Source organism: Mustela lutreola, chromosome 3, assembly GCF_030435805.1.
Source record: "Mustela lutreola isolate mMusLut2 chromosome 3, mMusLut2.pri, whole genome shotgun sequence".
NCBI lineage: Eukaryota > Metazoa > Chordata > Mammalia > Carnivora > Mustelidae > Mustela > Mustela lutreola.
Genome location: NC_081292.1, coordinates 39,004,007 through 39,031,022, shown reverse-complemented (window position 1 = coordinate 39,031,022; position 27,016 = coordinate 39,004,007). Strand labels below are relative to the sequence as shown.

At 42.8% G+C, this 27,016-nt stretch overlaps 1 protein-coding gene across 1 annotated transcript in view; it reads left to right on the top strand.

Moving 5' to 3' along the window:
- LAPTM4B (lysosomal protein transmembrane 4 beta) overlaps nt 1–27,016 on the top strand; it is a 74,967-nt gene that overhangs the window by 24,991 nt on the left and 22,960 nt on the right. The window contains exons 2-5 of the mRNA XM_059165961.1: nt 4,249–4,360; nt 22,678–22,751; nt 23,106–23,228; nt 26,070–26,168. Of these exons, the coding sequence (XP_059021944.1) occupies nt 4,249–4,360; nt 22,678–22,751; nt 23,106–23,228; nt 26,070–26,168 (408 nt within the window). The remainder of the gene's footprint in view (nt 1–4,248; nt 4,361–22,677; nt 22,752–23,105; nt 23,229–26,069; nt 26,169–27,016) is intronic.

Here is a 27,016-nt window from a genome sequence, read left to right as displayed (position 1 = left end):
CAGAGGCTTTAACCCACTGAGCCACCCAGGCGCCCCAGCATACATTTTTCTAATGAAAGTTTGATTCTGTGATGAGAAGAGCATAGTGGTGACTAGTCTTCTGTGATTGGTAATGCCCTTATCACATCTTTGTTTTATCAATATCCCCTCTCTCTGGACTATTTTGTGAAGAACTAGGGCAGCTGGAAGGACAGTAGGCCCCAGGACTGTGGTCTGTGGCTCCTGATGGCTTGTGGTACAGAGGAGATGACAGTGAGCAGAGCAGCTGGGGCACAGCCAGGGACAGTAACCGGGGCCTACTGTGGAGCAAGAAGAACATTGAACCAGTGGCCAGAGCTCTACTGTCAGGAGAGTTGGGAGGTGTGCAAACTGAGCAGGGGAGAGCAGGAATGTCACCAAGGCTGGGCATCAGGTGGTCAGAGCAAAACTGAGGGCAGGCCTGGGCACCAGAGGTGGGCTAAAAACAAGTGGAAAGCATGATTCTTTGGATATCCTGGAAGTATTTTTCCAGCACAGTGTGTCTAAAATCCGCCTCCCCTTCATCTCTCTGTGATCTCCCTTGTATCTGGTAATAAGGTATATCGCATTGGCCAGCCTTGAAATCCCGAGTTTTGCTTGCTTGCTTTCTTGCTTTCTTGCTTTCTTCTTCTTCTTCTTCTTCTTCTTCTTCTCCTTCTCCTCCTCCTCCTCCTCCTCCTCCTCCTTCTTCTTTTTCTTCTTCTTCTTCTTCTTCTTCTTTTTTTTTAAAGATTTATTTGTTTCAGAGAGACCTCTAGCGAGCATAAGTAGGGGGAGGGCCAGAGGGAGAGGTAGACAAACGGACTTCCCTTGAGCAGGAAGTCTGATGCAGCGCTTGATCCCCTGATCTGAGCTGAAACCAAGAGTCCCCTACTCAACCAATGGAGGTACCCAGGTGTCTCCCATCCCCACCCCCGCCTCCACCCCCTGCCTGCACTTCTTTTCTCATGCCCTTACACTTAACTTTGTGTGCTGTGTCCAGCCGCATCAAGCCGCTTTGCCACATTCCATACAGGCCCCTATACAAGCGTCCCTATGCAGACTTGAAGGTGCTCTTTCCCACACCGCTGTGGTTCCAAAATCTCGCTGTCTTTCCAGCCACTGTCCACGTGCTCCCATCTCTGCTTCACCTCCCTGGGCCTCTGGTCTCAGCCTTAGGCTTCAGTAATTCCTTTCTCTGAGCTTCTATTCATCTTCGTCTGGACTCTTGGCACGCTTACTGCTGTATGTTTTGTGGTATTGGGGCACATGACTTACAACCTCTTGTATTCTGAGTCCTGGTGAATTCTTCCCAAGCGCTTAGCACAGTGCCCATCTGTTGCAGTCGGTATTGTCGTAAGTCAGCCGGGCATGGGGATGGTAACGCGCTGACGAAGGGCTGACAGATGCTTTCTCCACTGAGTATTCTTAGCTCTGTTGGCGAACACGAGTTGACCATGTATGCCTGAGCTTTTTCTGGGCTCTCAGTTTGTTGCATTGGTCCATGTGTCCATTTTATGCTAGGGCTACGCTGTTTTGAGGACTGTAAATTTGTAATAAAATAAGAAATCAGGAAAAAAGACAAAACAAAGAGTCGATGGGTGCTTTGGAACTAAAAGGACAGGAAAAAGCAGCAGCGTCGCACTGGCCTCGATTGGCGGACAGCTCGAGTTCCCAGCCAGCCACAAGCCTTTTTGTGGTTGCTGTTGAGCTGGGAAGAGGCAATCCAGCTGACTTGAGTGGCCGTTATATGCCAGTCACCCTTCTAGATGTTTTACTTGATTCACTCATTTGAACCTCAGTCAGATTGCATTCTTCCCTTTCTTAATTAACTCTTCATTGGTTCCTTGTTAACACTTAGAATCAAGTCCGAGCTGTATCAGTAGCTCTGCAGCCCTAAACATGTCCTGCCTTTCCTTAACAGGATGCCGGTGCCCTGCCTTCTCACTCTACCCCTCCCTAAGGCTTTGCCTACGTCTCCCAGGTCGGTCTGTCTTTTCAGACCTTAAAACCCACCCGTTAAGGTAGCTGTGAATTTGCTGTTTTTGTATGGTGCCTTTTTCAAAAACACATTCTTAGGTTGTTTTATCTGGTTTTATGTCCATCCATAATCTTTGGACTGTCTTTTGCAGAGACAAGAGTACAGAGGGAATGAAATGCCAATAACACTGGACAGGGTGTATAAAAGCTCACTTTGCCAAATACGACATGCCAGTTGTGAGAGTACTTGTGCCTTCCTTTAAGCATTAGTTGTGTTCTGAAAAGCTTTCTTCAAGTAGAGTTCAGCTAACCACACTCCCTTTAAGACGGGCTAGGAGGTTTCTTGGATCTCTGAAGGGAAACAAGAAACTTGTAGTTCTAATAACCACAGTGGAGAGGGAGATTGGTGGATAGCAGTAGGATGGACACTGACTCGTCACTATCTACCCTTTTCTGCCTTAAAAAAATTTTTTAACCACATGCTTGTATTTATTTTTATTAGCTTTAGATATATGTATGTACATAGAGATACATGTATATATGTATGAGTTTTACATACATATAATGTATGTATGTATACTCTGTGACATTGCTATTCATTCTCATTATTTTAATTTTTTTTCAAAAAGCAGTCAGACCATATGAGACAGTTTGGAAAAAAGAGAAGAAAAATAATTATTCCAAGTCCTATAATAATTCTAAAACAACCACTTGGTATTGCCACTGAAAAATGAATTCTGGGGCACCTGAGTGGCCCAGTTGGTCGAGCATCTGAGTCTTGATTTTGGCTTAGGTCATGATCTCCGTCTCCTGTGGTCAAGCCCCATGTTGGGCTCAGTCCCCAGCACAGTCTGCTCTTCCCTAACCCTCTCCTCCATTCCATCCTGCTCTCCCTCTCAAATGAATGAATGAATGAATGAATGAACCGTTTGTGGGGGGAAGAAAAATTCTGGAGTAGAACAAATTCTGTTTCATAGAACAAACAACCTGACACTTCCCTTTGAACCTTTTCTGTAAATAGGTAATACCAAATACAGATTTTATGGTAGGATATGCCTTTATTTACTGTTGTTAGTAAATGAATTTCCTCCATAATCTTCATGGTTATTCATTTTCTCCTCCCCATTTTGAGAAGAGTAAAACTCCCAGTCTCGTCTCAGGCCTCACCTACGCTATCCCCACAACTGCCCCCCAGCCCCGCCACAGCTGGTACACCTGCCTACAGCGGGTACACGTGCGCAGCATGCAGCAGGGGCAGTTAGGAAGAACAAAGGAAACAGAAATGCAGAGTAGAAGAGCCAGAATTTCCCAGTTGGTCGGATGTGGGGATGAGGAAGATGTTACGTAAGCCCAAAGATGACTAGGCTTCAAGTATAAACAGGAGGCAAAGAGATTGGGTTTGGGAATTAAAAATTCCTGGATTCAGATCCCATTTCTGCAGATCATTACTGGTCTGATCTTTGGTAATTATCTTTACCCCCCAAGACTCAGTTTTCTCGTCTATAACATGGGGATAATTTAGTGTCGGGTTCACTAGGTCTTTGGATGGCTTAAGAGAGAGACTCCAAGTACAGCACTTAGCGTAGTGCCCAAGTGTGTTGCACTTTTAATTATTAATGGTGATGGTATTTTTTTTTTTTTTTTTAAAGATAGAGAACATAAAAAGAGGAGCAGAGTTGGGAGACGGTGAGGGAAGGTGATTTCCGTTCAGACTATCTAAGTTTGAAGTACCTGAGGGACGTGTGTATTCTGTGGTATCCGGAAGGCAGAGCCTTGGGCCTGGGGTGCAAAGGGGCTCACCTGTGCTGCAGTGGGGGGGTTGGATCCTGGCTCTGCTGCCGTGGTTTTGTACCATTCTCTGACTCTTGTGTCCTAGCTGGTCTCAAAACTCACACTGTCTGACGCTGTGGAAATGTTGGATCACCTGGAAAGACTTGTGGTTGCTTATCAGAGCGCACTTGGCTAACTGGAGTCTGTGTGTGTTTCCCACCTTGTTGGGCGTCAGGACTGCTGTGTGTGTCCGGATGGGCTGCTCACCTACTCTAGGGTTTCCACCCCCAGGCGGCAGGAGCGGAAATCTGCCTGCTGGCCACAACCAAGCCTGCCCTTCCCTGGCTGCCTGGATGTCCTCGTGCACCCTGAGGGTGCTGGTGGGGGTGGGTGTTGCAGGGTTGGGTGGGAGGACCCTCTGCTGATGTTAAGTTCCATGTGGTCAGTTTAAGTTCTTATGATAGGGACCATTTCCTGGGCTGCTTATTTCTCTCCCTGCAGGTCATCAACGCTGTGGTGCTGCTGGTTCTGCTGAGCGCCCTGGCGGACCCGGACCAGTACCACTTCTCAAGTTCTGAGCTGGGAGGCGACTTTGAGTTCATGGATGATGCCAGTAAGTACATCAGATAGCAGCTGTCGTCGCTCTTCTTTGGGTATTTTTCAAGGGCGGGGAATCCTGCCGCCAGGTCTTCCTGTTAATTTACAAATATTGATTTGTGGGCCCATTTGAACTGATACTTCCCTTTCTTTCCGTCGTTACAAATCAGATCAACAGATACTTTCGTGCTGCTTGAGCTCTGCTGCTGTTCTAAGTGCAGGAGTCTAAGTAGATGTCTCTTCTTTCCCTTTTTTTTTAAATTAAATTTTTAAAAATTTTTTATAAACATAAAATGTATTTTTAACCCCAGGAGTACAGGTCTGTGAATCGCCAGGTTTACACACTTCCCAGCACTCACCATAGCACATACCCTCCCCAATGTCCATAACCCCAACCACCCTCCCCTGACCCCTCCTTCCCCCCCCCCCACCTTACATTAACTTTCTTTGTTTAAAGAAAGTTAATTTTTTAAATTATTGCTTTGTTGTTTTTTACCCTGGGCCTTTTTAGCCTTCTTTTAAAAAAATTTTTTAATTTTTTAAAAATTTTATTTATATATTTGATAGAGATCACAAGTAGGCAGAGAGGCAGGCAGAGGAGAGGAGGAAGCAGGCTCCCTGCTGCATAGAGAGTCCAATGCGGGGCTAGATCCCAGGACCCCGGGATCATGACCTGGGCTGAAGGCACAAGCTTCAACCCACTGAGCCACCCAGGTGCCCCATAGCCTTTTTTTTTTTTTTTTTTTAAATAAGATTTTATTTATTTGTCATCTACACAGCGAGAGAGGGAACACAAGCAGGGGAATTGAGAGAAGGAGAAACAGGCTTCGCCTGGAGCAGGGAGCCCAACATGATGCTTGGTCCCAGGACCCTGGGATCATGACCTGAGCTGAAGGCAGGTGCTTAATGACCGAGCCACTCAGGTGCCCCCACCTTTTGGCCTTTTTAAGAGGATGGGGAGTAAATGGCAGGAAGCAGGGTCATAAGGATCATATCTATCTCATTGTGTCTTCTTCTCTTATGTTTCTGTATTTACCTTTTTTCTAGGAGATGATCATTCTCTGTTCCAGAAGCTCTGTTGCTCATTATTTGGTGGACTTGGGCCTTTTTCCAATAAGTAGAAACATACACAGGAATGTGGATGTGTGATAGACCAGGAGGAGGCTGGTCTCCTCCAGCTTTAAGGTCATTGACACCTGAACATTTTGTAATTACAGTCATGCTGTGTCCACACTGCCTGAAAGGGGCAGTGTTATGCATAATCCCAAACAAAAGATCATGCGAATGTAATTGTCATTGGCTTTGGAGAACTGTAAATGCATTTTAAGAAAAATGTTGGGGCAAAATGAGTAAGGTTGGGGAGACAGTAACTCGAGATGCAGGTTTGGGATAGACTGGGAACATTCAGAAGACGGAGGCTTGTGGATTCTGTTCCCAGGGTGAGAACATCACTGTTCAGTGGCTTTTAGTAATTCAGCGGTTATGCATTGATGTGTGTTTTATGCAGATCCCTTTCATTTGCTGAGAGGAGGATGCATTTAGGGACTGGTGCATGAGTATAGAGGCCTGGAGACTAGTTCCGGGGTGTTTCCCTGTGATCCAGGCTGCACTGAGGATGGGGAAGAGAGGGTGGGTTTTGGAGGTAGGATTGATAGACCTTGTTAGTGTGGGTGAGGAAGAGAGGGAGGAATCAGATGATCCTTGCTTTCAAGCTTGAATAAAAGACTGATCACTAGGGGGAAGAGAGTCTGGGTTCGGGAGATGAGTGCTTATCTAGGGGAGGGAACTTGGCTTTGCTTTGAGTAACTCAGAGAGGTGGTTAGGAATCTGTGCTCTGAAGCAGAAGACCTTAGTTTAAATCCTGACTGTCATATATTAAATGTGTTAACATGGGGCTAGTCAGTTACCTTTGTGTGCCTTCCATTCCCCCACTGAGAGATAGGGTGATCATAGTATCTGCCTCGTGGGATTGTCGTGGTGACAATCCCAGTGCATTGGATGTTTCTCTCATATGTCATATATTTAAAAGAAATGAATGAAGAGTTTGTACTTACAGTTAGGACTCTATCAGTCATTTAAGTCACATGTTAAATCAGTTAATACATGAAAAAAAAACAAAACAAAACACAGAATGGGTTCTGGCCCATAGTAAATGCCAGTATATTTTGCTCTTTTACTAACCATTCTTACTTAGGTATGTTGCAGCTAAAACACGAGCTGCGGAGAGATTAAAAAGGTGGTTGGGTATGTGACTCTGTAAGCAGAACCCAGACGTCTGGGCTGTAAATTGAGGACATCAGCCTAGAAATGGGATTTATGTTAAGGACATAGTGAAGGGGAAAAGGAAAGGGGTACCAGATTGAGCCCTGGAGGAGTCCCATCGGTAGAGGCCAGAACAGGAGCCTGAGAGCAAACTGGTAATGAAATAAACAGAAAACCAGGAGATGCTTTTCTTTTCTCTTCTCTATTTTTTTCCCTTCTCTTCTCTTCTCTTCTCTTCTCTTCTCTTCTCTTCTTTTCTCTCCTCTTTTCTTTTTGTTTCATTGAAGATTTCTTTATTTTAGTTTTTATAAAGAGGGAAAAGGGAGAGCATGAATTGGGGGAGGGAGGAGCGCAGAGGGAAAGGAACAAGCAGACTCTGCGCTGAGCATGGAGCTCGACATGGGGCTCAGTCTCATGGCCCTGAGATCATGACCTGAGCCAAAACCAAGCCTGCTGAGCCACCCAGGCGCACCCAGGAGATAGCCTTTTGTCACCTTCTACCACCCTAGCTTTGTGATCTGTACTAAATCGTCAGGACATTACATTCTCCTGGGGTGTGGGACCTTGTCAGACTGAGACGGGACTTCTGCTATAACATCGCTCCTTCTCATGATTTTGAATAACCCATGGATTCTTCCAAAAAGGATAATGAGTCCATTAATACTAAATTAATATCTCTGCCTTCCTTCCCCTGAGCTAAAAGACGATGTAAGCTGTAGACATAATGTTTGGTTGACATTTAAAAACAAACGATCTTTAGCTGTTTCCAGTAGCGGGTTTCCATTTCTAAAGTAATTGAGGTTAGAAAAAGAAGTTTTAAATGATACAGCTATAGTGTTCTCTGAATCATATAGTAACACTATATGCCTTGATCTAATTGCAAGAGATTAAGCTGGGTAATGAGTCTCTGACAGTATAGGCTTAATTTAGCTGGCTTAAATGACTTGCTAGTACTTAAGAGTTTAAAATAGTAGTTGTTCTCTAATGTCCTGGATATTAATTCCAGTGCATTGGATGTTTCTCTCATATGTCATATATTTAAAAGAAATGAATGAAGAGTTTGTAATTACTGTTAGGACTCTATCAGTCATTTAAGTCACATGTTATAAAAAGGTACAGAAGAGTGGATAGCAACTTGAGTCTTTTTTTAACTTCTTTGCTTATATTCCTTTTCATATGGTTAGATCGCCCCCCCCTTTTTTTAAACAGGACATTTTATTTTATTTCTTTTTCTTTTCTTTCCTTTCCTTTCCTTTTCTTTCTTTCTTTCTTTCTTTTTTTTTAAAGATTTTATTTATTTGACAGAGACAACAGCGAGAGAGGGAACACCAGCAGTGGGGTGAGAGAGGGAGAAGAAGCAGGCTTTCCATGGAGCAGGAAGCCCGACTCGGGGCTCGATCCCTGGACCCTGGGATCCTGCATGACTTGAGCCAAAGACAGACAGAAGCTCAATGACTGAGCCACCCAGGCGCCCCTGGATCTCCTTTTTTAAACAGAACAATATTTATTTGAGAGAGATAGAACATGTGCATGTGTGCAAGAGAGAGCAGGAGCAAGGGAAAAGGGGGAAGGAGCAGCAGACTTCTTCCTGAGACTCCCTGGGATCATGGCCTGAAGCCAAAGGCTAATGCTTGACTGACTGAGCCACCCAGGTGCCATGCACTGCCCCCTAACTTTAATGTGGAGCTTGAACTCAGAACCTTGAAGTCAAGACCTGAGCTGAGATCAAGAGTCAGATGCCTAATCCACTAAGCCACCTAGGTGCCCCATCTCCTTCTTAAAACAAATTTTTTAGGTCAGAGTTCATTATGTTTGACAAGCCTTTCTATATTTAACTCACACATGGATAGAATTAAATAATTCTTGAAATGGGTACAAGCAATTGCTTTAAATAGCAATTTTAAGTTGCTATCTTTTTTGGAGTGGTGGTGGCGATCTGCAGATTTTATCCAGGACAGAGCGGGAATGTGTTCTCACTTTTTCCCATATGGTATTTTCCTAAAATGATCTGGTAGAGTAAGATTTATTGTTTACATCAAAACGAGGCATATGGGAGAATCCTCTGGGATAAAGAAAGAAAGTAGGATTTCTTCTTTTAAAAAAAAAAATTTGGCTCTTTAACATTTGTATTTTTATATATGTTATATGATGTAAAAATATTAGTGATAATATATATTTATAATTTATAAATAAATATTTTTATGCCCCCCCCCCCAAGTTGACTACACTAAGAAAGAATGAGGAATTGTCATAGGTTGGAGGAAACTAAAGAGACAAAACTAAATGTAGTACGAGATCCTGGCTTGGATTCTGCAACAGAAAAAGGATAATAAAAGGGAGACATGATAAGTTCACACGATTTTTGTAGTTTAATTAAGAGTACTATAAAAGTGTTAATTTCCTGTTTTTTTTTTTTTCATTTTTTTAATTTTTAAGATCTTTATTTATTTATTTGATAGAGATCACAAGTAGGCAGAGAATCAGGCAGAGGAGAGGGGAAAACAGGCTCCCACTGAACAGAGAGCCCAACATGGGACTTGATCCCAGGACCCCAAGATCTGAGTCACCTGGACGCCCCAAGCATCTGACTCTTGGTTTTGGTTCAGGTCATGATCTCAAGGTTGTGAGATTGACCCCAGAGTTGGGCTCCCCACTGGGTGTTCAGTCCGCTTGGGATTCTCTGTCTCCTCCTCCCGCTGTCTATATCCCCTGCAACACGTGCATGCCTCTTTCTCTCTCTTTCATTAATTAATGAAAAGCTAAGAAATTGAGGGGGGGGGAGAATGATTGGCTAGGGCTTTCCATATGGCTCTTTTTAAAAAAAATTTTTAAAGATTTTATTTATTTGGCAGAGATCACAAGTAGGCAGAGGGGCAAGCAGAGAGATAGGGAAAAGCAGGCTCCCCACTGAGCAGGGAGCCCGATGTGGGGCTCGATCCCAGGACCCTGGGATCATGACCTGAGCCAAAGGCAGAGGCTTTAACCCACTGAACCACCCAGGTGCCACTCCATATGGCTCTTGACATCACAGAGTAGAGCTTTCCTTGCTCTGTCATTTGGAGAGGATCCCAGGCTGCCTGCCTGCTGTCTGTTCACATACCCCCATAGCCTGACAGTCAGTCTGCACAGCTTGTCCACTGTGCATAAGGATCCCCGCAGTCTTGAGGAAGTAGACATACCCATGTTGCAGCAGCTGGGGAAGTAGAGCCGTAGGAACCTTCCTGGCCCTTTACTTTCATCATCCACCCTCCACCCTCCACCCTCCCATCTGTGTATTTACCTTTTAAATCACGTGGCTCAAAAGGTTGCATATTCTATACATTGACCACATCTTGCTTTTTTTTTTTTTTAAATAAAGATAATCCAATGAACATTGTCAAGGGAGATTTTTTTTTTTAAACTAAGATGTAGATGTACGAAGACCACTAGGGATAATGAAGTGACGTGGATAATCAAAGCCACAGAGACTGTCCTAGACCTGAAGGAGTGGTGGGAGGCTGTGGTTACTGGATCTGGGAATGAGAGACTCTTACAGGGTTAACCTCTTATTTAGGACAAGTGGCCTCTGGTCTAGGGCCACAGCCAGCCCAAGGCACCCTCTCCTTGCCTCTGCTCTCCTGTCTGGACTGCTGACTGGAATCCAGTCAGGCCAGAGGGCACCAGAGGCTGCTGATAGCCCATGCAGGTCTGCTTTTCTGGGCCAGAGAACTGGATGGTGAAAGGCCAATGAAGACATCTGAGAACAATCATTCACTCACTTACCTGGGTGTTCACGTAATCCGACTGTTCGGCGTGGTGCGCATTTTCCCACTTCACCTACAGGAGCAAGGAACTTTGCTAATGGGGTATCTGGGTGGTTCAGCTTTGGCTCAGTTCATGATCTCAGTGTCCTGGGATTGAGCCCTGCATTGGACTCCCAGGTTGTCAGGAAGCCTGCTTCTCCCTCTCCCACTCACCCTGCTTGTATTCCTTCTCTCTGTCTCTGTCTCAATAAAATCTCACAACCCCCTCCCACCCTAAAACTTTGCTAAGTGTCTTTTTTAAAGTTACATACGTTAAGCCAGGGCGCCTGGGTGGTTCAGTCAGTTAAGTGTCTTCCTTCTGCTCATGTCATGATCTCCGGGTCCTGGGATCAAATGCCACATGGGGGGCTCTCTGCTCAGTGGAGAGCCTGCCTCTCCCTCTGCCTCTGCCTGCAGCTCCCCCCTACTCATGCACACACTCTCTCTGTCCAATAAATAAGTAAAATCTTTAAAAAATATATAAAATTAGAGTCCGTTCCTCTTTTTAAAAAAAGGTTTATTGGAAAGAGAGAGGGAGAGAGCGAGAGTGCGAGCTGGCAGGGGAGGGGCAGAGGGAGAGAAAAGAATCCTAAAGCAGATTTCCTGGCTGAACTTGGCGGAGCCAGAGCCAGTGCCCGTGCTGGCTTGATCGCACAGCCCTGAGATCATGACCTGAGCTGAAAGCAAGATGAGTTGAGTGCTTAACAAACTGAGCTGCCCCAGGGGCTCCCCCTGCAGATTCCTTTGATTGGTTTGAGGTTCCAGGTTGGACAGGGAGTGCGCAGGAACCAGAAGTATGCGCTCAAGCATCCTGTGCTTTTCCTTCTGTGTTCTTTCCCCCCTGCAGCTTCTTTGATGATGAATTTTGTTATTGGTGTTTGAGTTCCAATGTGTTTGAAATCAGGATGTGATCTACCATGTAGCATGGGTTTAGTGTGAGGATCTTGTTTTTTCTTCACATCTTTGTTTTGGAAAAATTCAAACCTTTCAGAAAAGTTTGGTGTACAATGAATATCTACCTTGCTGTTTTCATTAGTAATAATTTGGAGTTTTTATTTTTTATAGAATTATCTCTTAAATAGTGACTAGGTATGAAACAGTATATATATATTTTTTCAATTCATTTGAGAGAGTGAGTGCCAGTAGGGGGGAGGGTTAGAGGGAGAGGGAGAAGCAGACTCCCCACTGAGCAGAGAACCCTGATGTGGGCTCAGGGGCTGGATCCCCAGACCCCGCGATCATGACTTGAGCCAAAGACAGATGCTTAACTGACTGAGCCACACAGGTTTCCGAGTATAAAGCAGTATTTACAGAATACCAAATAACTTGTGTACCCACCACTCATTTTAAGAAGTTGAATTTTTACCTTACTTTCGAAAGAGTCCAGTGGGTCCCTTTCTGATGCATATGCTTTCCTCTGATCTCAGAGGTAGCCATTTACTGAACTGTTGACCATCTCTTTGCCTTTCTTCATAGATATATACATATATTTGTATCACTGATTGATCTACTGTTTATTTTCATGCTGAATCATAGGCTGGATTCACATAGTCTGCCTCCTGAGACTCTCTTTTTCAGTTGTGTTGATGAGAAAGGTACTCAGACACTTGTTAAAGATGGTAAGGACAACTTTAGTCAAGAGGGGTTGTACAGTAGGGGAAGAAGGTCAAGCTCAACTCCACCTCCAGCAAGGATGATAGCCATGGGGCAGCGGGGGGGGGGGGGTGGATAGAAATTGACTGAGTAGAAACAGCAAGGCTGGAGAGTTTGTTGCTAGACAGCTCAATAGGATTCTTGCTGAAGGCAAACCAGAGTGGCAAGTTGAGGAATTTGATCAGATACCAGGATGATCCAATACCAAGGAGAAGGGTTATCAGTGAGCTGAGTCAGCAGGTTATTGCTCAGACTAGACGGAATGGGCCATGGGCAGGGCCCCGGGTATTCGGAGGAGAGTGTTGTCGTTACGTGTCTCCATCTATCTGGGGGGTCCTTTCTGCTTCCAGCACCGTGCTGCAAGGAAGTCTGGAAAATGCAGATGGTAGGTTTCTAGCCTCTGCAGAATAGGCAGACCCACTAGAAGGTGGGAGTGAATGCTCAGTGCCAGTTCCCCACTGCAGACATGCTATAGCGTACAGTGAGCCTGATCTGTCCTCCTTTTTCAGAAATCTTCCAACTATTCTTTGTTTTTTCTCCTATGCTTTAGCATCAACTTGTCCAGTTCTTGGGCAGTTCTGTTGCATATTTGTTAATTACAGATGTTAAACTTACTGATTAACTAGGGAGAAGTAACACCTTACATGTGGTATTTTGTCTGGTTACACGTTTTTTTAAAAAAACGGCATTTTTGAGGGGTGCCTGGATGGCTGTGAGCCGAAGGCAGATGCTTATGATCCCAGGAACCCCACATCGGGTTCCCAGGTTGGCAGGGAGCCTGCTTCTCCCTCTACCGCTCTCCCTGCTTGTGTTCTTTCTCTCGCTGTCTTGCTTTCTTGTCAAATGAGTAAAATCCTTAAAGAAAAAAAAATGGCATTTTTGAGGTAATAATTTATATACCCTAAACTTAACCCATTTAAAATGTACAAGTCAATGAGTTTTAGTGAATTTACAGAGATACGTAACACTTTTAAAATATCTGATTACAGGGGCGCCTGAGTGGCTCAGTTGTTAAGCGTCTGCCTTTGGCTCAGGTCATGATCCCAGGGTCTTAGGCTCAAGCCCTGCATCAAGCTCCCTGCTCAGCGGAGAGCCTGCTTCTCCCTCTCCGACCCCCCCTGCTTGTGTGCCCTCTTTCACTGTGTCTCTCTCTCTGTCAAATAAATAAAATCTCAAAAAAAAAAATCTGATTACAGGGGCACCTGGGTGGCTCAGTTGATTAGTATCTGACTCAGGTCATGATCTCAGGGTTGTGAGATGGAGTCTTGAATTGGGCTCCACACTGGATGTGGAGCCTGCTTAAGATTCTCTCTCTCCCTTTGCCCCACTCCTGCTCAGGCTTACATGCTGTCTAAAAATAAGTTAGTAAATAAAATGTCTGGTTACAACTTAAAACTTACTAGTTAATACAGATCTTCTTCAGTGTCCCATGAGTAATGTTTCTAAAACTTTTCCCATATGTATGGATTGTACATGTTTTTATTTTTTTATTAGTTTTTTAAAATTTTAATTCCAGTATTTAACACATAGTGTTATAATAGTGTCAGGGGTACAATACAGTGTTTCAGCACCTCCATACAATACCCCGTGCTCTTTACAAGTGTCTTCCCTAATCCCCGGCACCTGTTTAAGCCATTCCCTCATCCTCTTCTCGTAACCATCAGTTTGTTTACTACAGTTCAGGGACTCTGTTTCTGGGTTTGTGTCTCTCTCTCTCTTCCTATGCTCATTTGTTTTGTTTCTTAACTTACACATGTGGATGAAGTCATATGGTATTTTTCTTTCGGTAACTGACTTATTTCACTTAACATTATACTTCTGGCTCCATCCATGTTGTTGTAAACAGGCAAGATATTACTCTTTCTCGTTGAGTAATACTCCACTCCATTGTATATATGCCAAATTGTCTTTATCTGTTCATCAGTTGACAGACACTTGGCTGCTTCCACAATTTGGCTATTGTAGGTAATGTAGGTAATCATAGGGGTGCATATATCCCTTTGATTTCTTTTTTTTGTGCTCTTGAGGTAAACAACCAGTAGTGCCATTACTGGATCTCAGGGAGTTCTGTTTTTAACTTTGAAGAACCTCCATACAGGTTTCCTCAGTGGCTGCACCAGTTTGCATCCCCACCGGCAGTGCATGAGGGTTTCCTCACCAACACTTGTTGGTCCACATGTTGTTGATTTTAGCTATTCTGACTGGTGTGAGGAGGTATCTCACTCTGGTTTTGATTGCATTTCCCTGATGATGAGTGACATTGAGCATCTTTTCATGTGTCTGTTGGCCATCTCGATGTCTTTGGGGAAATGTCTGTTCATGTTGTTGCCCATATTTTAATTGGATTATTTGTTTTTTGGATGTTTAGTTTGATAAGTTCCTTTTTTTAGATACTAATTCTTTATTGAATATGTGATTTGCAGATACCTTCTCCCGTTTTTAGTTTTTTATTGTTGCACTGTGCAGAAACTTTTTATTTTGACATAGGGCCAGTAGTTTATCTTTTGCTTCCCTTGCCTCAGATGTATCTAGAAAAGCATTGCTACAGCCGATGACAGAGAAATTACTGCTGGTGTTCTCCTCAAGGATTTTAATGGTTTCAGGTCTCACATTTAGCTCCTGATCCATTTTGAGTTTATCTTTGCGTATGGTGTAAGAAACTGGTTCAGTTTCATTCTTTTGCATGTAGCTGTCCAGTGTTCCCAACACCATTTGTTGAAGAGACTGTCTTTTTTCCATTAGATATTATTTTCTGCTTTGTTGAAAATTAATTGACCATATAATTGTGGGTTTATTTCTGGGTTTTCTATTCTGTTCTATTGATCTATGGGTCTGTGGTTGTGCCAGTACTATATGATGTAGTATAATTTGAAGACTGGAATGGTGATGCCTCCAGCTTTGTTTTTCTTTTTCAAGATTGCTTTGGCTATTTGGGCTCTTTTGTGGTTCCATATAAATTTTAGGGTTTTTTTTTTCCTAGGTCTGTGAAAAATTTTGTAGTTTAATAGGGATTCCATTAAATCCATAGATGATTCATATTTTTTCATTAAATGTCTTTAAAATTTTAAAAATCTTTTGCTTTCTTCACCATGTGGTCTAGACACATATGTATCTTGGTTCTCTGGTGAGCATAATCACACCAAAAAAATGTAAATGATGTTTATTAGTTTTTCTTTCTCATTCTTTTTTTTTAAGATTTCATTTTTAAGTAAACTAGCCAGTGTGGGGCTCGGTCTTACATCCCCGAGATCAAGAGTCCCTTGCTCCACTGACTGAGTCAGCCAGGTGCCCTGGTTCTATTTTTCAATAGAGACTTAATTATGTCAGTATATATCTCAGTATAAGCATATAGCTGGCAAGAGCTAATTTCCTTATCTTAGAGGAGGAAGGGGGAATGGGGAGTGACTGCTGAGGGTGTGGGGGATTTTTTGGGGAGAGTGAAAATATTCTGGAATTAGTGGTAATGAACTGTGCAGCTTTGTGATGATACCAAAAACTCACTGAACTATATACATGGTTTAAAAAGTAATTTTTATGGCCTCTGAATTAAATCTCAAAAAAAAAAAATGAGGAAGAAAACAACCCTCTCCAAATAATCACGTCCTCCAATAAATTCTTTATTCCCCTTTTTCTGAAAATAATACTGTGCCCTCTGACCTCCCTTAGCTCTTCGTCAGTTACCTCCTCTTGAATTCTTCCTCCCTCCCCAGTAGATGCTGAGCATCAGAAGAGAGGAATCTAGAGGTTCTCTAGATTATATCCTTAATGGTGTTTATTTCATATTACATACCTGTTGAGTGTTCAGAAAATAAATGCTGAATTTAAGAATAAAGTTGTAGGCGCCTAGGTAGCTCAGTGGGTTAAGCCTCTGCCTTTGGCTCAGGTCATGATCAGGTCGTGATCCTCAGGGTCCTGGGATCAAGCCCCACATCAGGCTCTCTGCTCAGCAGGGAGCCTGCTTTCTCCGCCCCCCTCCTCCATCTCTCTGCCTACTTGTGATCTGTCTGTCAAATAAAAAACCCTTAAAAAAATTAAAGTTAAAATTAAATTAAATTTAATTTAATTAAAGTAAAAATTAAGTTGTAAATTAGCCAGGTTACCAAAAAACTCTTCCGTCTGAATCTGCTTCAATAAAAAGTTGTAAATAGTTGCCACACACATAACAAAAAGTGTAATTTTAATGGAATAAAACTAGTGCCTAATTGCGTTCTCCTCCCCAAGCTTTTCAGTCTTAGAATGTGGGACCCTATATAGTATGGACTTGCTGAACCTGTGTTTTCTCTTTGCCCCCGTGGGCATTCAGAGCTTCGTATTTTGCGTGGGTAGCTCATAGTGTTGCTGCAGATCCATCTCAAAATAGTTCTCTAAACCTAACAGTGAGAATAGACCCAGATAGTGTTGGTTTTCATAAACTGCGGTGCCAGGAATGTGGCCAAAAATGAGAGAAACTTGAGATGAAACAATAACTTATGACTACGGAAGTAAGATGGGAACATGAATCAAGTAGTTATCTAGCTAGCTCCCAAGTTCTATGGAAGAAGAACCAAATTGAAGAGATATAAGGGAAAGTGGAATTAGAAATAAGGGTATTTAAACATAAATACCATGGTATTCCCATGACATTAAGGCCAAGAGACAACAATGCAAGAGTTTATTTGAATCATATGAAAACACACATACCAACAAGGCCTACATACACCTTTTTTTGTATCAGAGGTCAGCATAGTAATGTTGAAAGAAAGAAATGGGGAAAATGACTTGGCAACATTGATGATAGACAAAAAGGGATTGTTCTTAATATACTCAGGAACCATAGCAAATGGCATTAGGAGAACACTTTCAGTTACAAGAAATAGAAACGCAGCTCAAATAGGAAAAAGTGAGGGGAAAGGAGCAGAAGAAAGAAATGGGAGATCTGGGTAATTACTTGGGAAAAAATACTCAGTCTCACCAATAATTGACAATACAGTGACTTAGAAAGAGAAAGGCATTTCAGAGAACTCCTTTACATGCCTATTCTGTTTCAATGATTGACTAAGTATCAGAAAACATGGTCTAATTAGCCTTCTGTAGCCTGTGGTGTAGGTTTTCTTGGGATCCTTTTCAAATTAGAACTGCATTATTAAAGCAGGAATTTAATTTAGGGAACAACATGAGGACAGTGTGCTCTGACTAGATTGCTACTGGGAGCTCCTTGTGCCAAGAATAAAGGTTGTCCCTGTCACTGAACAGTACTATTACTGATCGTAATTTTTATTACGAATATTAGAATAATAACCTCATTTACATGACGTAATTAAAAGGAATGAATTAAAAATAAAAGGAATGAATTTTAGGGGCTCTTGGGTGGCTCAGTCAGTTAAGCGCCCAGCTTTTGATCTCAGCTCTTGTCTCGATCTTAGGGTCGGGAGTTCAAGTCCTGTGTTGGGCTCCACGCTGGGTGTGGAACCTGCTTAAATAAATAAGACAAATAAAATTAAAGGAATTCTAATCCCTCAGAGTAATTCATGTTCAGCATGGTGCCCTATGCATTATTTCAGAGGAATCAGCCTGTGCTCTCATTTGCTAGGAGAGAAGGCACGTGAACCTGCTTTATCTTAGCCCGCTCTGTGGTTTTATTCAGTTTACACTTTGATTCTACCTAAGGGATTTCACATGCTTGTCATATATTCAGTCTGGTCATTGTGGTTGGTATAATAATTTGTACGAACAGAATATTGAAAATTTTCTCATCTCAAATTAACATTTTCATAATTGTAAGTAGTGTGTCATTGTGCTGGGTAATAGGATACCAATTACTACTTTTACTTGAGCCTTTTAAATTTCTCTTCTTTGACGGGGCACCTGGGTGGCTCAGTTGGTTAAGTGTTTGCCTTCAGCTCAGGTCATGATCTTAGAGATTGAGCCCTGGGGGTGCTTCTCCCCCCTCTTCTACAGCTCCCACTGCTTATGCTTTCTCTGTGTCAAATAAATAAATATCTTCAAAAAAATAAATTTCTCTTCCTTCAGAAAAATGTACATTTAAACATTGTTTATGATTATGTGAGATTTAGTTCTGGAGTTTCTTTTTACTTCAGAGTAGGATATGCAGGTTATATCAATTTTTGTGGTGACACTAATATTTAAAATTTTTGAATACAGCTTTGAGTTTGTCTACCTATCTATCTCGTTTAAGATCCATGAAGTAGCAAATATCCTCTAAATGGGCTGGCTTCTGTTAAATTAATGTTTTTCTTTATTTTTTTAAATTAAATTAAAATTTTAAAAAAGATTTTATTTATTTATTTGACAAAGAGAGATCACAAGTAGTCAGAAAGTCAGGCAGAGAGAGTGCGGGGAAGCAGGCTCCCTGCTGAGCAGAGAGCTTGATTCAGTGTTTGATCCCAGGACCCTGAGATCATGACCTGAGCGGAAGGCATAGGCTTTAACCCACTGAGCCACCCAGGCCCCCCTAAATTAATGTTTTTCTCATTATAAAATATGCTTATACAGAATTTGGAAACTGTCTCAGTTGGCAAGAAAATAATAAACTTTTGCCTGAATGCAGGTTTCAAAGGTCACTATAAATTCAGATCGGTTTTGCACATAGCAAGTACATACTGATGTCCAGCTCCTTGGAGGGCTGCTGTGTGGCTTTCCCTGCACTTTGACCTGTGTCACTGTGATCTACCTCCTTCCCAGCTGGGCCCCATACTGCCTGAGGGAGTTGACTGGGGGGTTAGACTGCTTGGGAAGAATATCCCACTTACTAGCTGGGCAGCCTTGGGTAAATTACTTGCCTTCTCTGAGCCATCTTTTTCTTATCTAAAATGGGGATAATATTAGTACTTACTATCTCTTAGGTTTCTTATAGGGATTAAATGAAATAACACAACAGCCCAGTTCAGTGAGGAAAGAAAGCATATCTATGAAGTGGGGAAACAAAGCAGATGATGGACATCCCACTCTGGTCATAGCTTTCTGTAGGTGCGAGGAACCTGATAACCCTCACTGCTTCATTGCTTCACATGCAAACAAAGGCACTAGAATGCATCCGTGTGTATTTACATATGTGGCTCCCTACAGAGAGGCTTGACCTTTGCCTGTAAGGGGTTAGGTCAGCCTCTTGAGCTTCATTTTGCATGGAAAATGCATTCAGGTTTATTCCCCCACTAATCTGCGAGGATGCTGTGAGGCATATATTAACTTTCCTTGTAGGTATCTTTTACCTCACTAGAGGGAAAAAGCTAAGTTAATGTAGCCTAGAAATTATTAACGACAAAATATGTATGTATTCTGAAAGAAATCATGATTTTCTTTTTTTTTTTTTTTTTAAGAGATTTTATTTATTTCCTTAGAGAGAAAGTGGAAGTGAGAGAGAACACGAGAAGGGGAGAGGGGCGGAAAGAGGGAGAATTAGACTGTCCGCAGAAAAGGGAGCCTGCCGTGGGGCTCCATCCCAGGACCCTGGGATCATGACCTGAGCCGAAGGCAGAGGCTCAACCCACTGAGCCGCCCAGACACCGCAGAAACCATGATCTTTTAAGCACTAGCTAGGGCTAATCACCCTCTGAGTGATTTTTTTTTTTTTTTTCTTATTTGAGAATGAGACTTTCGTTCCTTTAATTAAAGTGACCAGCATCATTATGAATTTATTGCACTAAATCTGTAGATTAATCTCAGGAGCCTTCGAGTTGTTTTTTTTTCTTAAGATGGCGAATGGTCTTTTTTGATCTGCATTTTATGTAGACCTCCTACTTAAAATGTCCTCTCATCTCTAAAGCTGAGGATACAGAGAGGAAGGTTCTAGAAGTGGAATGTTTTCCTTTGGAGAAATACCTATAGGAAGTGACAGGCCAGGTTAGGTCATTGGTCAGCATTCAGAGCTGAAGTGGAATCTGCAGAGTCTTAGCACAAAGAGGCAGAGATCTGAAATCCACCAAGCGAGGATTAGTCAGGTTCGGCCTTTTGATGCAAGTACTGTCTCAGCAAGTCACATAAGCTCCGATCCTGGTTGTGCAGTGCGCTCGGTGGGAACAGGTCTGTCTCAGAGTCAGGAGTACTAAATGAGGTGTCTGTGAAGGGCCTTGGCACTGTCAGCACTGTACGGATCTTTACAGCGTGGGATTTTGTGAGCACCCTACCCGGGTACCCCAGTCATGTGTCGTCATCTGAATCCCTAAAGATAACGGTAACATGACCTCTTGAATAAATGTTCGGTTTGTCTCTGCTGTGATAACAGGCATTGTTCCAGATCGGACTGTTCAATAGAAATAGAGTGCAAATACATAATGGAATTTAAAATTTCCTAGGAGCCGCATTTAAAAACACAGGTGAAATAAACTTCAATAAATTTACCTTAGTTAGCTCAGTATATCTAAAATATTTTAGCATGTAATCATACAAAAATTACTAATAAGATACTTCACTTTTTTTTTTTTTTTAAATCAGGACCTGGAATTCTGAGTACATTTTAATTTTACAGCACATCTTAATTGAGATTGAGCCCGCTGCAAGTGCTCAGTGCCTCCCTGTGGCTAGTGGCCACTGGGGTGGGCATCTATCCCCTTCTGTGTGTTGGGTTGTAGGAGTAAACAAGACACAGAGAGTTCTTTCCCCCAGAAGGGTTCTTGCATGGGGAGACAGACAAGACACAACAGACGTTATGTATAACTTATATATGTTAGATAGTAGAGATAAGTGCTATAAAGAGAATACAACATTGGGACGCCTGGGTGGCTCAGTGGGTTAAGCCTCTGCCTTGGGCTGAGGTCATGATCTCAGGGTCTTGGGATTGAGCCCCGCATTGGGCTCTCTGATAGGTGGGGAGCCTGCTTCCCTCCCTCTCTCTGTCTGCCTCTGCCTACTTGTGATCTCTCTCTCTCTGTCAAATAAATAAATAAAATGTTAAGAAAGAAAATACGATACCAACTCAGGAGGAAGTGTGAGGGCTGCCTTACCTATAATACTCAGGGAAAAGCTATTGGAGATGTTGATTTCTGAGCTATGGCCTGAATGATTAAAAAGGCAGAGCTAGGGTTGGGTGCCTGGGTTCCAGTCATGATCTCAGGGTCCTGGGATTGAGCTCCCCTCAGGTTCCACCCCCCCCCCCCAACTTGTGTGCGTACTCTCTCTCTCCCCCTCAAGTAAATAGATTCTTTTTTTAAAAAAGATTTTTATTTATTTATTTAACAGAGATCACAAGTAGGCAGAGAGGCAGGCAGAGAGAGAGGAGGAAGCAGGCTCCCCGCTGAGCAGAGAGCCCGATGCGGGGCTGGATCCCAGGACCCTGGGATCATGACCCGAGCCGAAGGCAGAGGCCTTAACCCACTGAGCCACCCAGGTGCCCCTCAAGCAAATAGAATCTTAGACAAAATAAAAAGGCAGAGCTACTCCCGTGAAAATGTGAGTGATGTTGCCTCTAATCAGCGGGAACTGCAGATATAAGGCCCCATGATGGGATGTTCTCCTCTTTGTACTTAAGGAACCAAGTGGTGTGGCTGGATTGTAGGAAGTGGGAAAGTAATAGACGAGATTGGAGAGGTAGACATGCTCTAGAAGAAATACAGACATAAATGCTGTGATAAGAAATTGATATTTCATTTTAAATGAGATGGGAAGCCAGTGGAGGGCTTTATTTATTTATTTTTAAAATATATTATTTATTTGAGGGGCGCCTGGGTGGCTCAGGCATTAAGCATCTTCCTTCAGCTTAGGTCCTGATGCCAGCGTCATGGGATCAAGCCCCGCATCAGGCTCCCTGCTCAGCGGGAAACCTGCTTCTCCCTCTCCCATTCCCCCTGCTTGTGTTCCCTCTCTCACTGTCTCTCTCTCTGTCAAATAAATAAAATCTTTTAATTAAAAAAAATACATATATATATATTTATTATTTATTTGAGAGAGAAACAGAATAAGTGGGAGGCCGGGAGAGGGAGAAGCAGACTCCCTGCTGATCAAGGAACCCAACATGGGACTCAATCCCAGGACTCTGAGATCATGACCTGAGCTGAAGGCAGACACTTAAGGGACGGAGCTACCCTAGTGCCCCCAGTGGAGGATTTTAATAAGGGCACAAGACACACGAGTTTATAAAATACAAGTGAGATACTCATGTTTCAAAGCTACCTGATTTATTATATATCTCATTCAGTGAACCAGAATTCCAAACCTTTTTTTTTTAAACATATGTAACCAATATCTCTTTCCCATTTTCTTTTCTTTCTTTTTTTTTTTTTTTTTAAGATTTTATTTATTTATTTGACAGATCACAAGTAGGCAGTGAGGCAGGAGAGAAAGAGGGGGAAGCAGGCTCCCCCCTGAGCAGAGAGCCCGATGTGGGACTTGATCCCAGGACCCTAAGATCATGACCCGAGCCCAAGTCAGAGGCTTTAACCCACTGAGCCACCCAGGCGCCCCCTCTTTCCCATTTCCAAAATAAACTTACATGCAAGTCAGCATGTTACCTGTAGACACTTAATGTGATCTAGGGAGAATGCCTTAACTTTTTCAAATTCCAAAAGAGCTCTGGGTGTTTGACTTAATAATTAAATTCTCGCTTACAATTGTTTTATAAACAAAATGCCTTTGAGGAAAGACAAATTGTGAAAATAGTGGATCTCCTACTGATTTTCTTCTTTCTTTCCTAACCCTTTGGCAGACATGTGCATTGCAATTGCAATTTCTCTTCTCATGATCCTGATATGTGCCATGGCCACTTACGGAGCGTACAAGGTAAGTGGCTTTGAAGTAGGGGGCTGGGCCTTCTCCTTGGTCCCTTACCCTTGTAGCCTGGGCAGCTACTTGTGAGAAGGAAAAAGTGATTCTCAGTTTCCTCTAAGAGCCTTTGAAGTTTCAGTCTCATATTATTATTCTGTGGAAAACCAGTGCTGTGGAAAACCAGAAGTGTTCATGGAGGCCTGTTGGTTAATCTCGTTGGTGTGGTTGACCAGTTGTCCTCAGGACCTGGCGTATCGAATGTCTTGTCTTCCTCTTCCCTTCAGAGGAAGAAACGATTTGTCTGAGTTGGGAAAAAATAACATTTTATGATACTGAACGCAACAACAACATCTTTTCTCTCATATTTAGCAACGTGCTGCCTGGATCATCCCGTTCTTCTGTTACCAGATCTTTGATTTCGCCCTCAACACCTTGGTTGCCGTCACTGTGCTTGTTTATCCAAACTCCATTCAGGAATACATACGACAGCTGGTATGTGGCCATCCCCATCGCTGTTCCCTTCAGGATCTGGTTGTGTACACACACACACACGAATTTTTGGGTTTTTCCACTTGCATCTGAGTTACCGATTAGAGATTTTTGAGTGTTATCTTTTAGGTTTCTGGTTTCTTAGAATGCTTTTTGGAACAACATAACTTCTTGAGGTTGATAAGGGGGCGGGCTGCGATGACTGTATTAGATGTACCTATGCAAATAATAAACTAGTTACTAATTCTTACTTTGTAAAATGTAGTTTGCTCAGTTATCAGCAGAGGATTGTTTTTTTGCCTCTGCTCTTGTACGGAGAAAGTGGAACTGTACTGGACACTGGTTCCCAAACTTATTTGGCCATAGAACCCTTTCCTGCTCAAGCATCTCTTTAGGCCTCGTTTTTGTTAAATGTTCTTTGTGACCATCTGAGCAAACGTGGGTAACTGGGTATTCAGAAGCTGGGGGAGAATGTAATCCTCTATGCCTCTGTATCTCTCACCTTTGTTACGATTGTGACTGTGCCTTAAAATTTAATTTCTTCAAAATCTTAGCATGTTTCAAAGGGAGAGAATGTTGACCCTTTAGAAGTTTGCATTGTTTGTGAGCATGGGGGACGGAGCAGGGTTTTTCTGGGACGGGAGGTTCAAGGCTGGGGGTTTGACATGACAGCGGAGGCCAGAAGGTCAGTGGAAAAGGGAGGGCAGGGAGGAATGGCGGCAGCCGGAGTTTGTGATCTCGCGGCTGGCATGCCCAGGATGCGTATCCAGTAGTCAGCAGACCTAGAAGAGCCAACTGGAAAGCCTCTAATGTTCTTTGCTCCTTAAAAGTGTTCTTTCGCCACTGCTGTTGCGATTGTCATTCTTAAGCTATTAGCAACAGCTTCCCTTTGCTTTAGAAAACAGATCTGTGTTTTGGTATCCTGTAGTGTCGAGGAAAAAAAATACTGTGTATGTCCCGTGTGCTACTCTGTATTCTCTCTTATGGTAGAGCTGGAGCGTTTCTGCCTGAGAGGGTTTCTATGTGACGGGCAGTAGGAGAATGACCTCAGTCTTTAAGCACTTGTGTTTTTATTCTGTAATGATGACCCAGTGCCGGGCTCCTCCAGTCAACCTTGGACATGTGGAGGAGACATGACCTCCCCATAGCCTGTCACGTGAGGGGCCAGGAAAGGGCGGTGCCGAGTTATGAGACACCAAGAAAAGCCCTGTGGTGGCCCTGTGACCCCTTGAAGCGTGTGTTGTTTGCTCCCTTTGTGTTTTGCGGAGACTTAGAAGAAGCAGAAAGCATGGAACATGCAGGCGAGCCTGGAGAACTCTCAGATGGCTACCTTGACTTTCTGCCATACCCTGCTCAGTCACTTCATGCTCATTGCTTTAGAGCCACCGGTGGTAAAATGATGATGTTGGTGATGCTGATAGCACAATATGAGTACAAAAATGAAATAAAATCACCATCTTTCATTTGTAATTACAAACCAAATCATCCAAGTGAATGTCTTCAGTGTGTTCTACTCAAAAATCAGTTTGAGCTGAAGGCGTGAGGCCCACGGATGATGAGGTTGCCTAAGGACGAAGGTAAAGCTGTGTGGACAGCGAGGCCCACTGACAGGTTGCTGTCTGAAGGGACGCTTACCTGAGGTTGGGGGAGATCACCCCTTCACATGAACGCCTGTTCTCCTCATGCATGTTCTTGTAAAATGCAGTTAAAATAAATTGTGCCTCTGTTTTACAGCTCTTGCTGTAGAAACTGTTCACTTTTCTGAGGGGAAGGAGTGTGGAGGTCTTTGTGGAAGGAGCCACATACTTCCACTTTAATCCCTTTTTTAAAAAATTAGACACAGAAACAGTATGATTTGTGTTGATCTTAGGAATTGACACCAAGTTGTTTTATTCTTACCTGTAAGATTAGCAGTACGCAAACCCTTCCAGTCTGTAAGGGGAAGGACCAGTCCCATGAGCTGATCACAAAGAATGACTCAGATTTTTTTATCTCTTGGGGTTTTGGCCCAAAGTAAGTGGAGATTGAAAACCATTAGGTGATGTTGACCGTGGGGAGGAGAAGTTTCTTTCCATTCTCCTTTAACATTTGGAACCTCTTTGTTACATCTCAAAATACTGCTAATGTGGAGTCCAAAGCCGTGGATTTGATGATGAGGAAGAGGTTAGGGGGATGTGGCAGCTGGGGGTGCTGTCCCTGTATCACGCTCCCGGCCGGGGACATGGAGGGCTTCCAGCGGACTGTCCGGCCACTCCCAACCACAGGAGCTGGTTCGGAGCCTCCTGAAAAAGGTTTCCTTTGACCTGATAGTTAATCAGTATGGCCAGATGGTAGGACTTGATCATCATCATTTTCTTCTTCTTCTTTTTTTTTTTAATGCTATAAATACCTATTAGTGTAAAAGATTCTGCTCCTTGAGACAAAACATCAGCAAAAAAATGCTCTGTATGAATAAGACTGTTTTAATAGGTTTTCCCTCCTTGCCCTGTGCAAGCCCCTTAGTGTGGTCCGCCATTTGCGGCGAATCTCAGTGTCACAGGCGGATGGAGAACTACTGACTTCTGACTTTCTGTGCAGTAAGGAGGGCACAGTTACATTTCCAAGCCTCGCGAATCTTCTCTGACTTGACTTTTCACGAGTTACTGTGGAATTACGAGCACACTGGCCTTTCTCTACACACTGTCACTGTTTCATTAGAAGTGGGCTAGGAAGTGTGTAGTGGTCTTAAATAATAACTGTCTGCTTTAACTAATTGCTTTTTAATAAGCATATCTGGTTAATGCCTAAGGGGTCTAATCTGGAATGATTAATGAAATTTATTAACGAGGCACTTTTTATTTGCAGCCTCCGAATTTTCCCTACAGAGATGATATCATGTCCGTGAATCCTACCTGTTTGGTCCTTATTATTCTTCTGTTCATCAGCATTATCTTGACTTTTAAGGTAAGCATGAAGATTTTACTTACAGCCTAGATACTGTTAAGTGTATTCATGAATGCTAAGAAAGTAAGCAAACTTGTGTTAGTTCTTTATGTTGCTTTATATTTCTGAACTGCCTTTTGATTGCCTAACAGTTCCGTTTCTTTTATCTGTGTGAGAGAGAAATAGTAGCCACCTTCCCTCAGGCCAAAGGGTTACTCCAAAATCCATTTGGAGGGGAATACATTCACCACGTTAGGTAGTGAGTCGGATACTGCATTTGCCGTTACAATGTGTGCACATTGTTCTGTACTTTGTTTTTACAATGTAATACAGTCTTAACAGTGTTCTCTCACAATCTGGTATATGAATTTATCAATATTTAATAAATTACTTATTTTTGGACATCAAGACAGTTTCTGCTTTCTCACTCAATAGTGCTATTATTTTTTTCACGACATCTTTCACACACTTACGTATGTATTTCTTCCAGACAACATTTCTTAAAATTAGAGGGTGTGCATAATTGGAGGGCTTCTTTTGGGGTGCCCAACAGCTCCCCCTGAGATGAGGTGACCGGCACCCCAAGAGCACTATTTGCTACGCCCTCAGCAGTTGAGTGCTGCTCCTCTTTTTCATCTTTGTGAACCTGATGATAAAAACATCACTGTACTTAGTGCTTGTGTGCAGCTACGAAGTAGAAAGTTTCTAAGTCATTACTATACTTTGAACTTTTAATTCCTAACATCCTTTGTTGTCTTTATGTTGGCCTAAAATTACCCAGTTCTTAAACAGCCAAGCTTTGATAAGCTCAAAGAAGCTGCATTTAGAGAGAATAATCTTTCGAAGCAGATAATAGGAAGAGGAGCGAA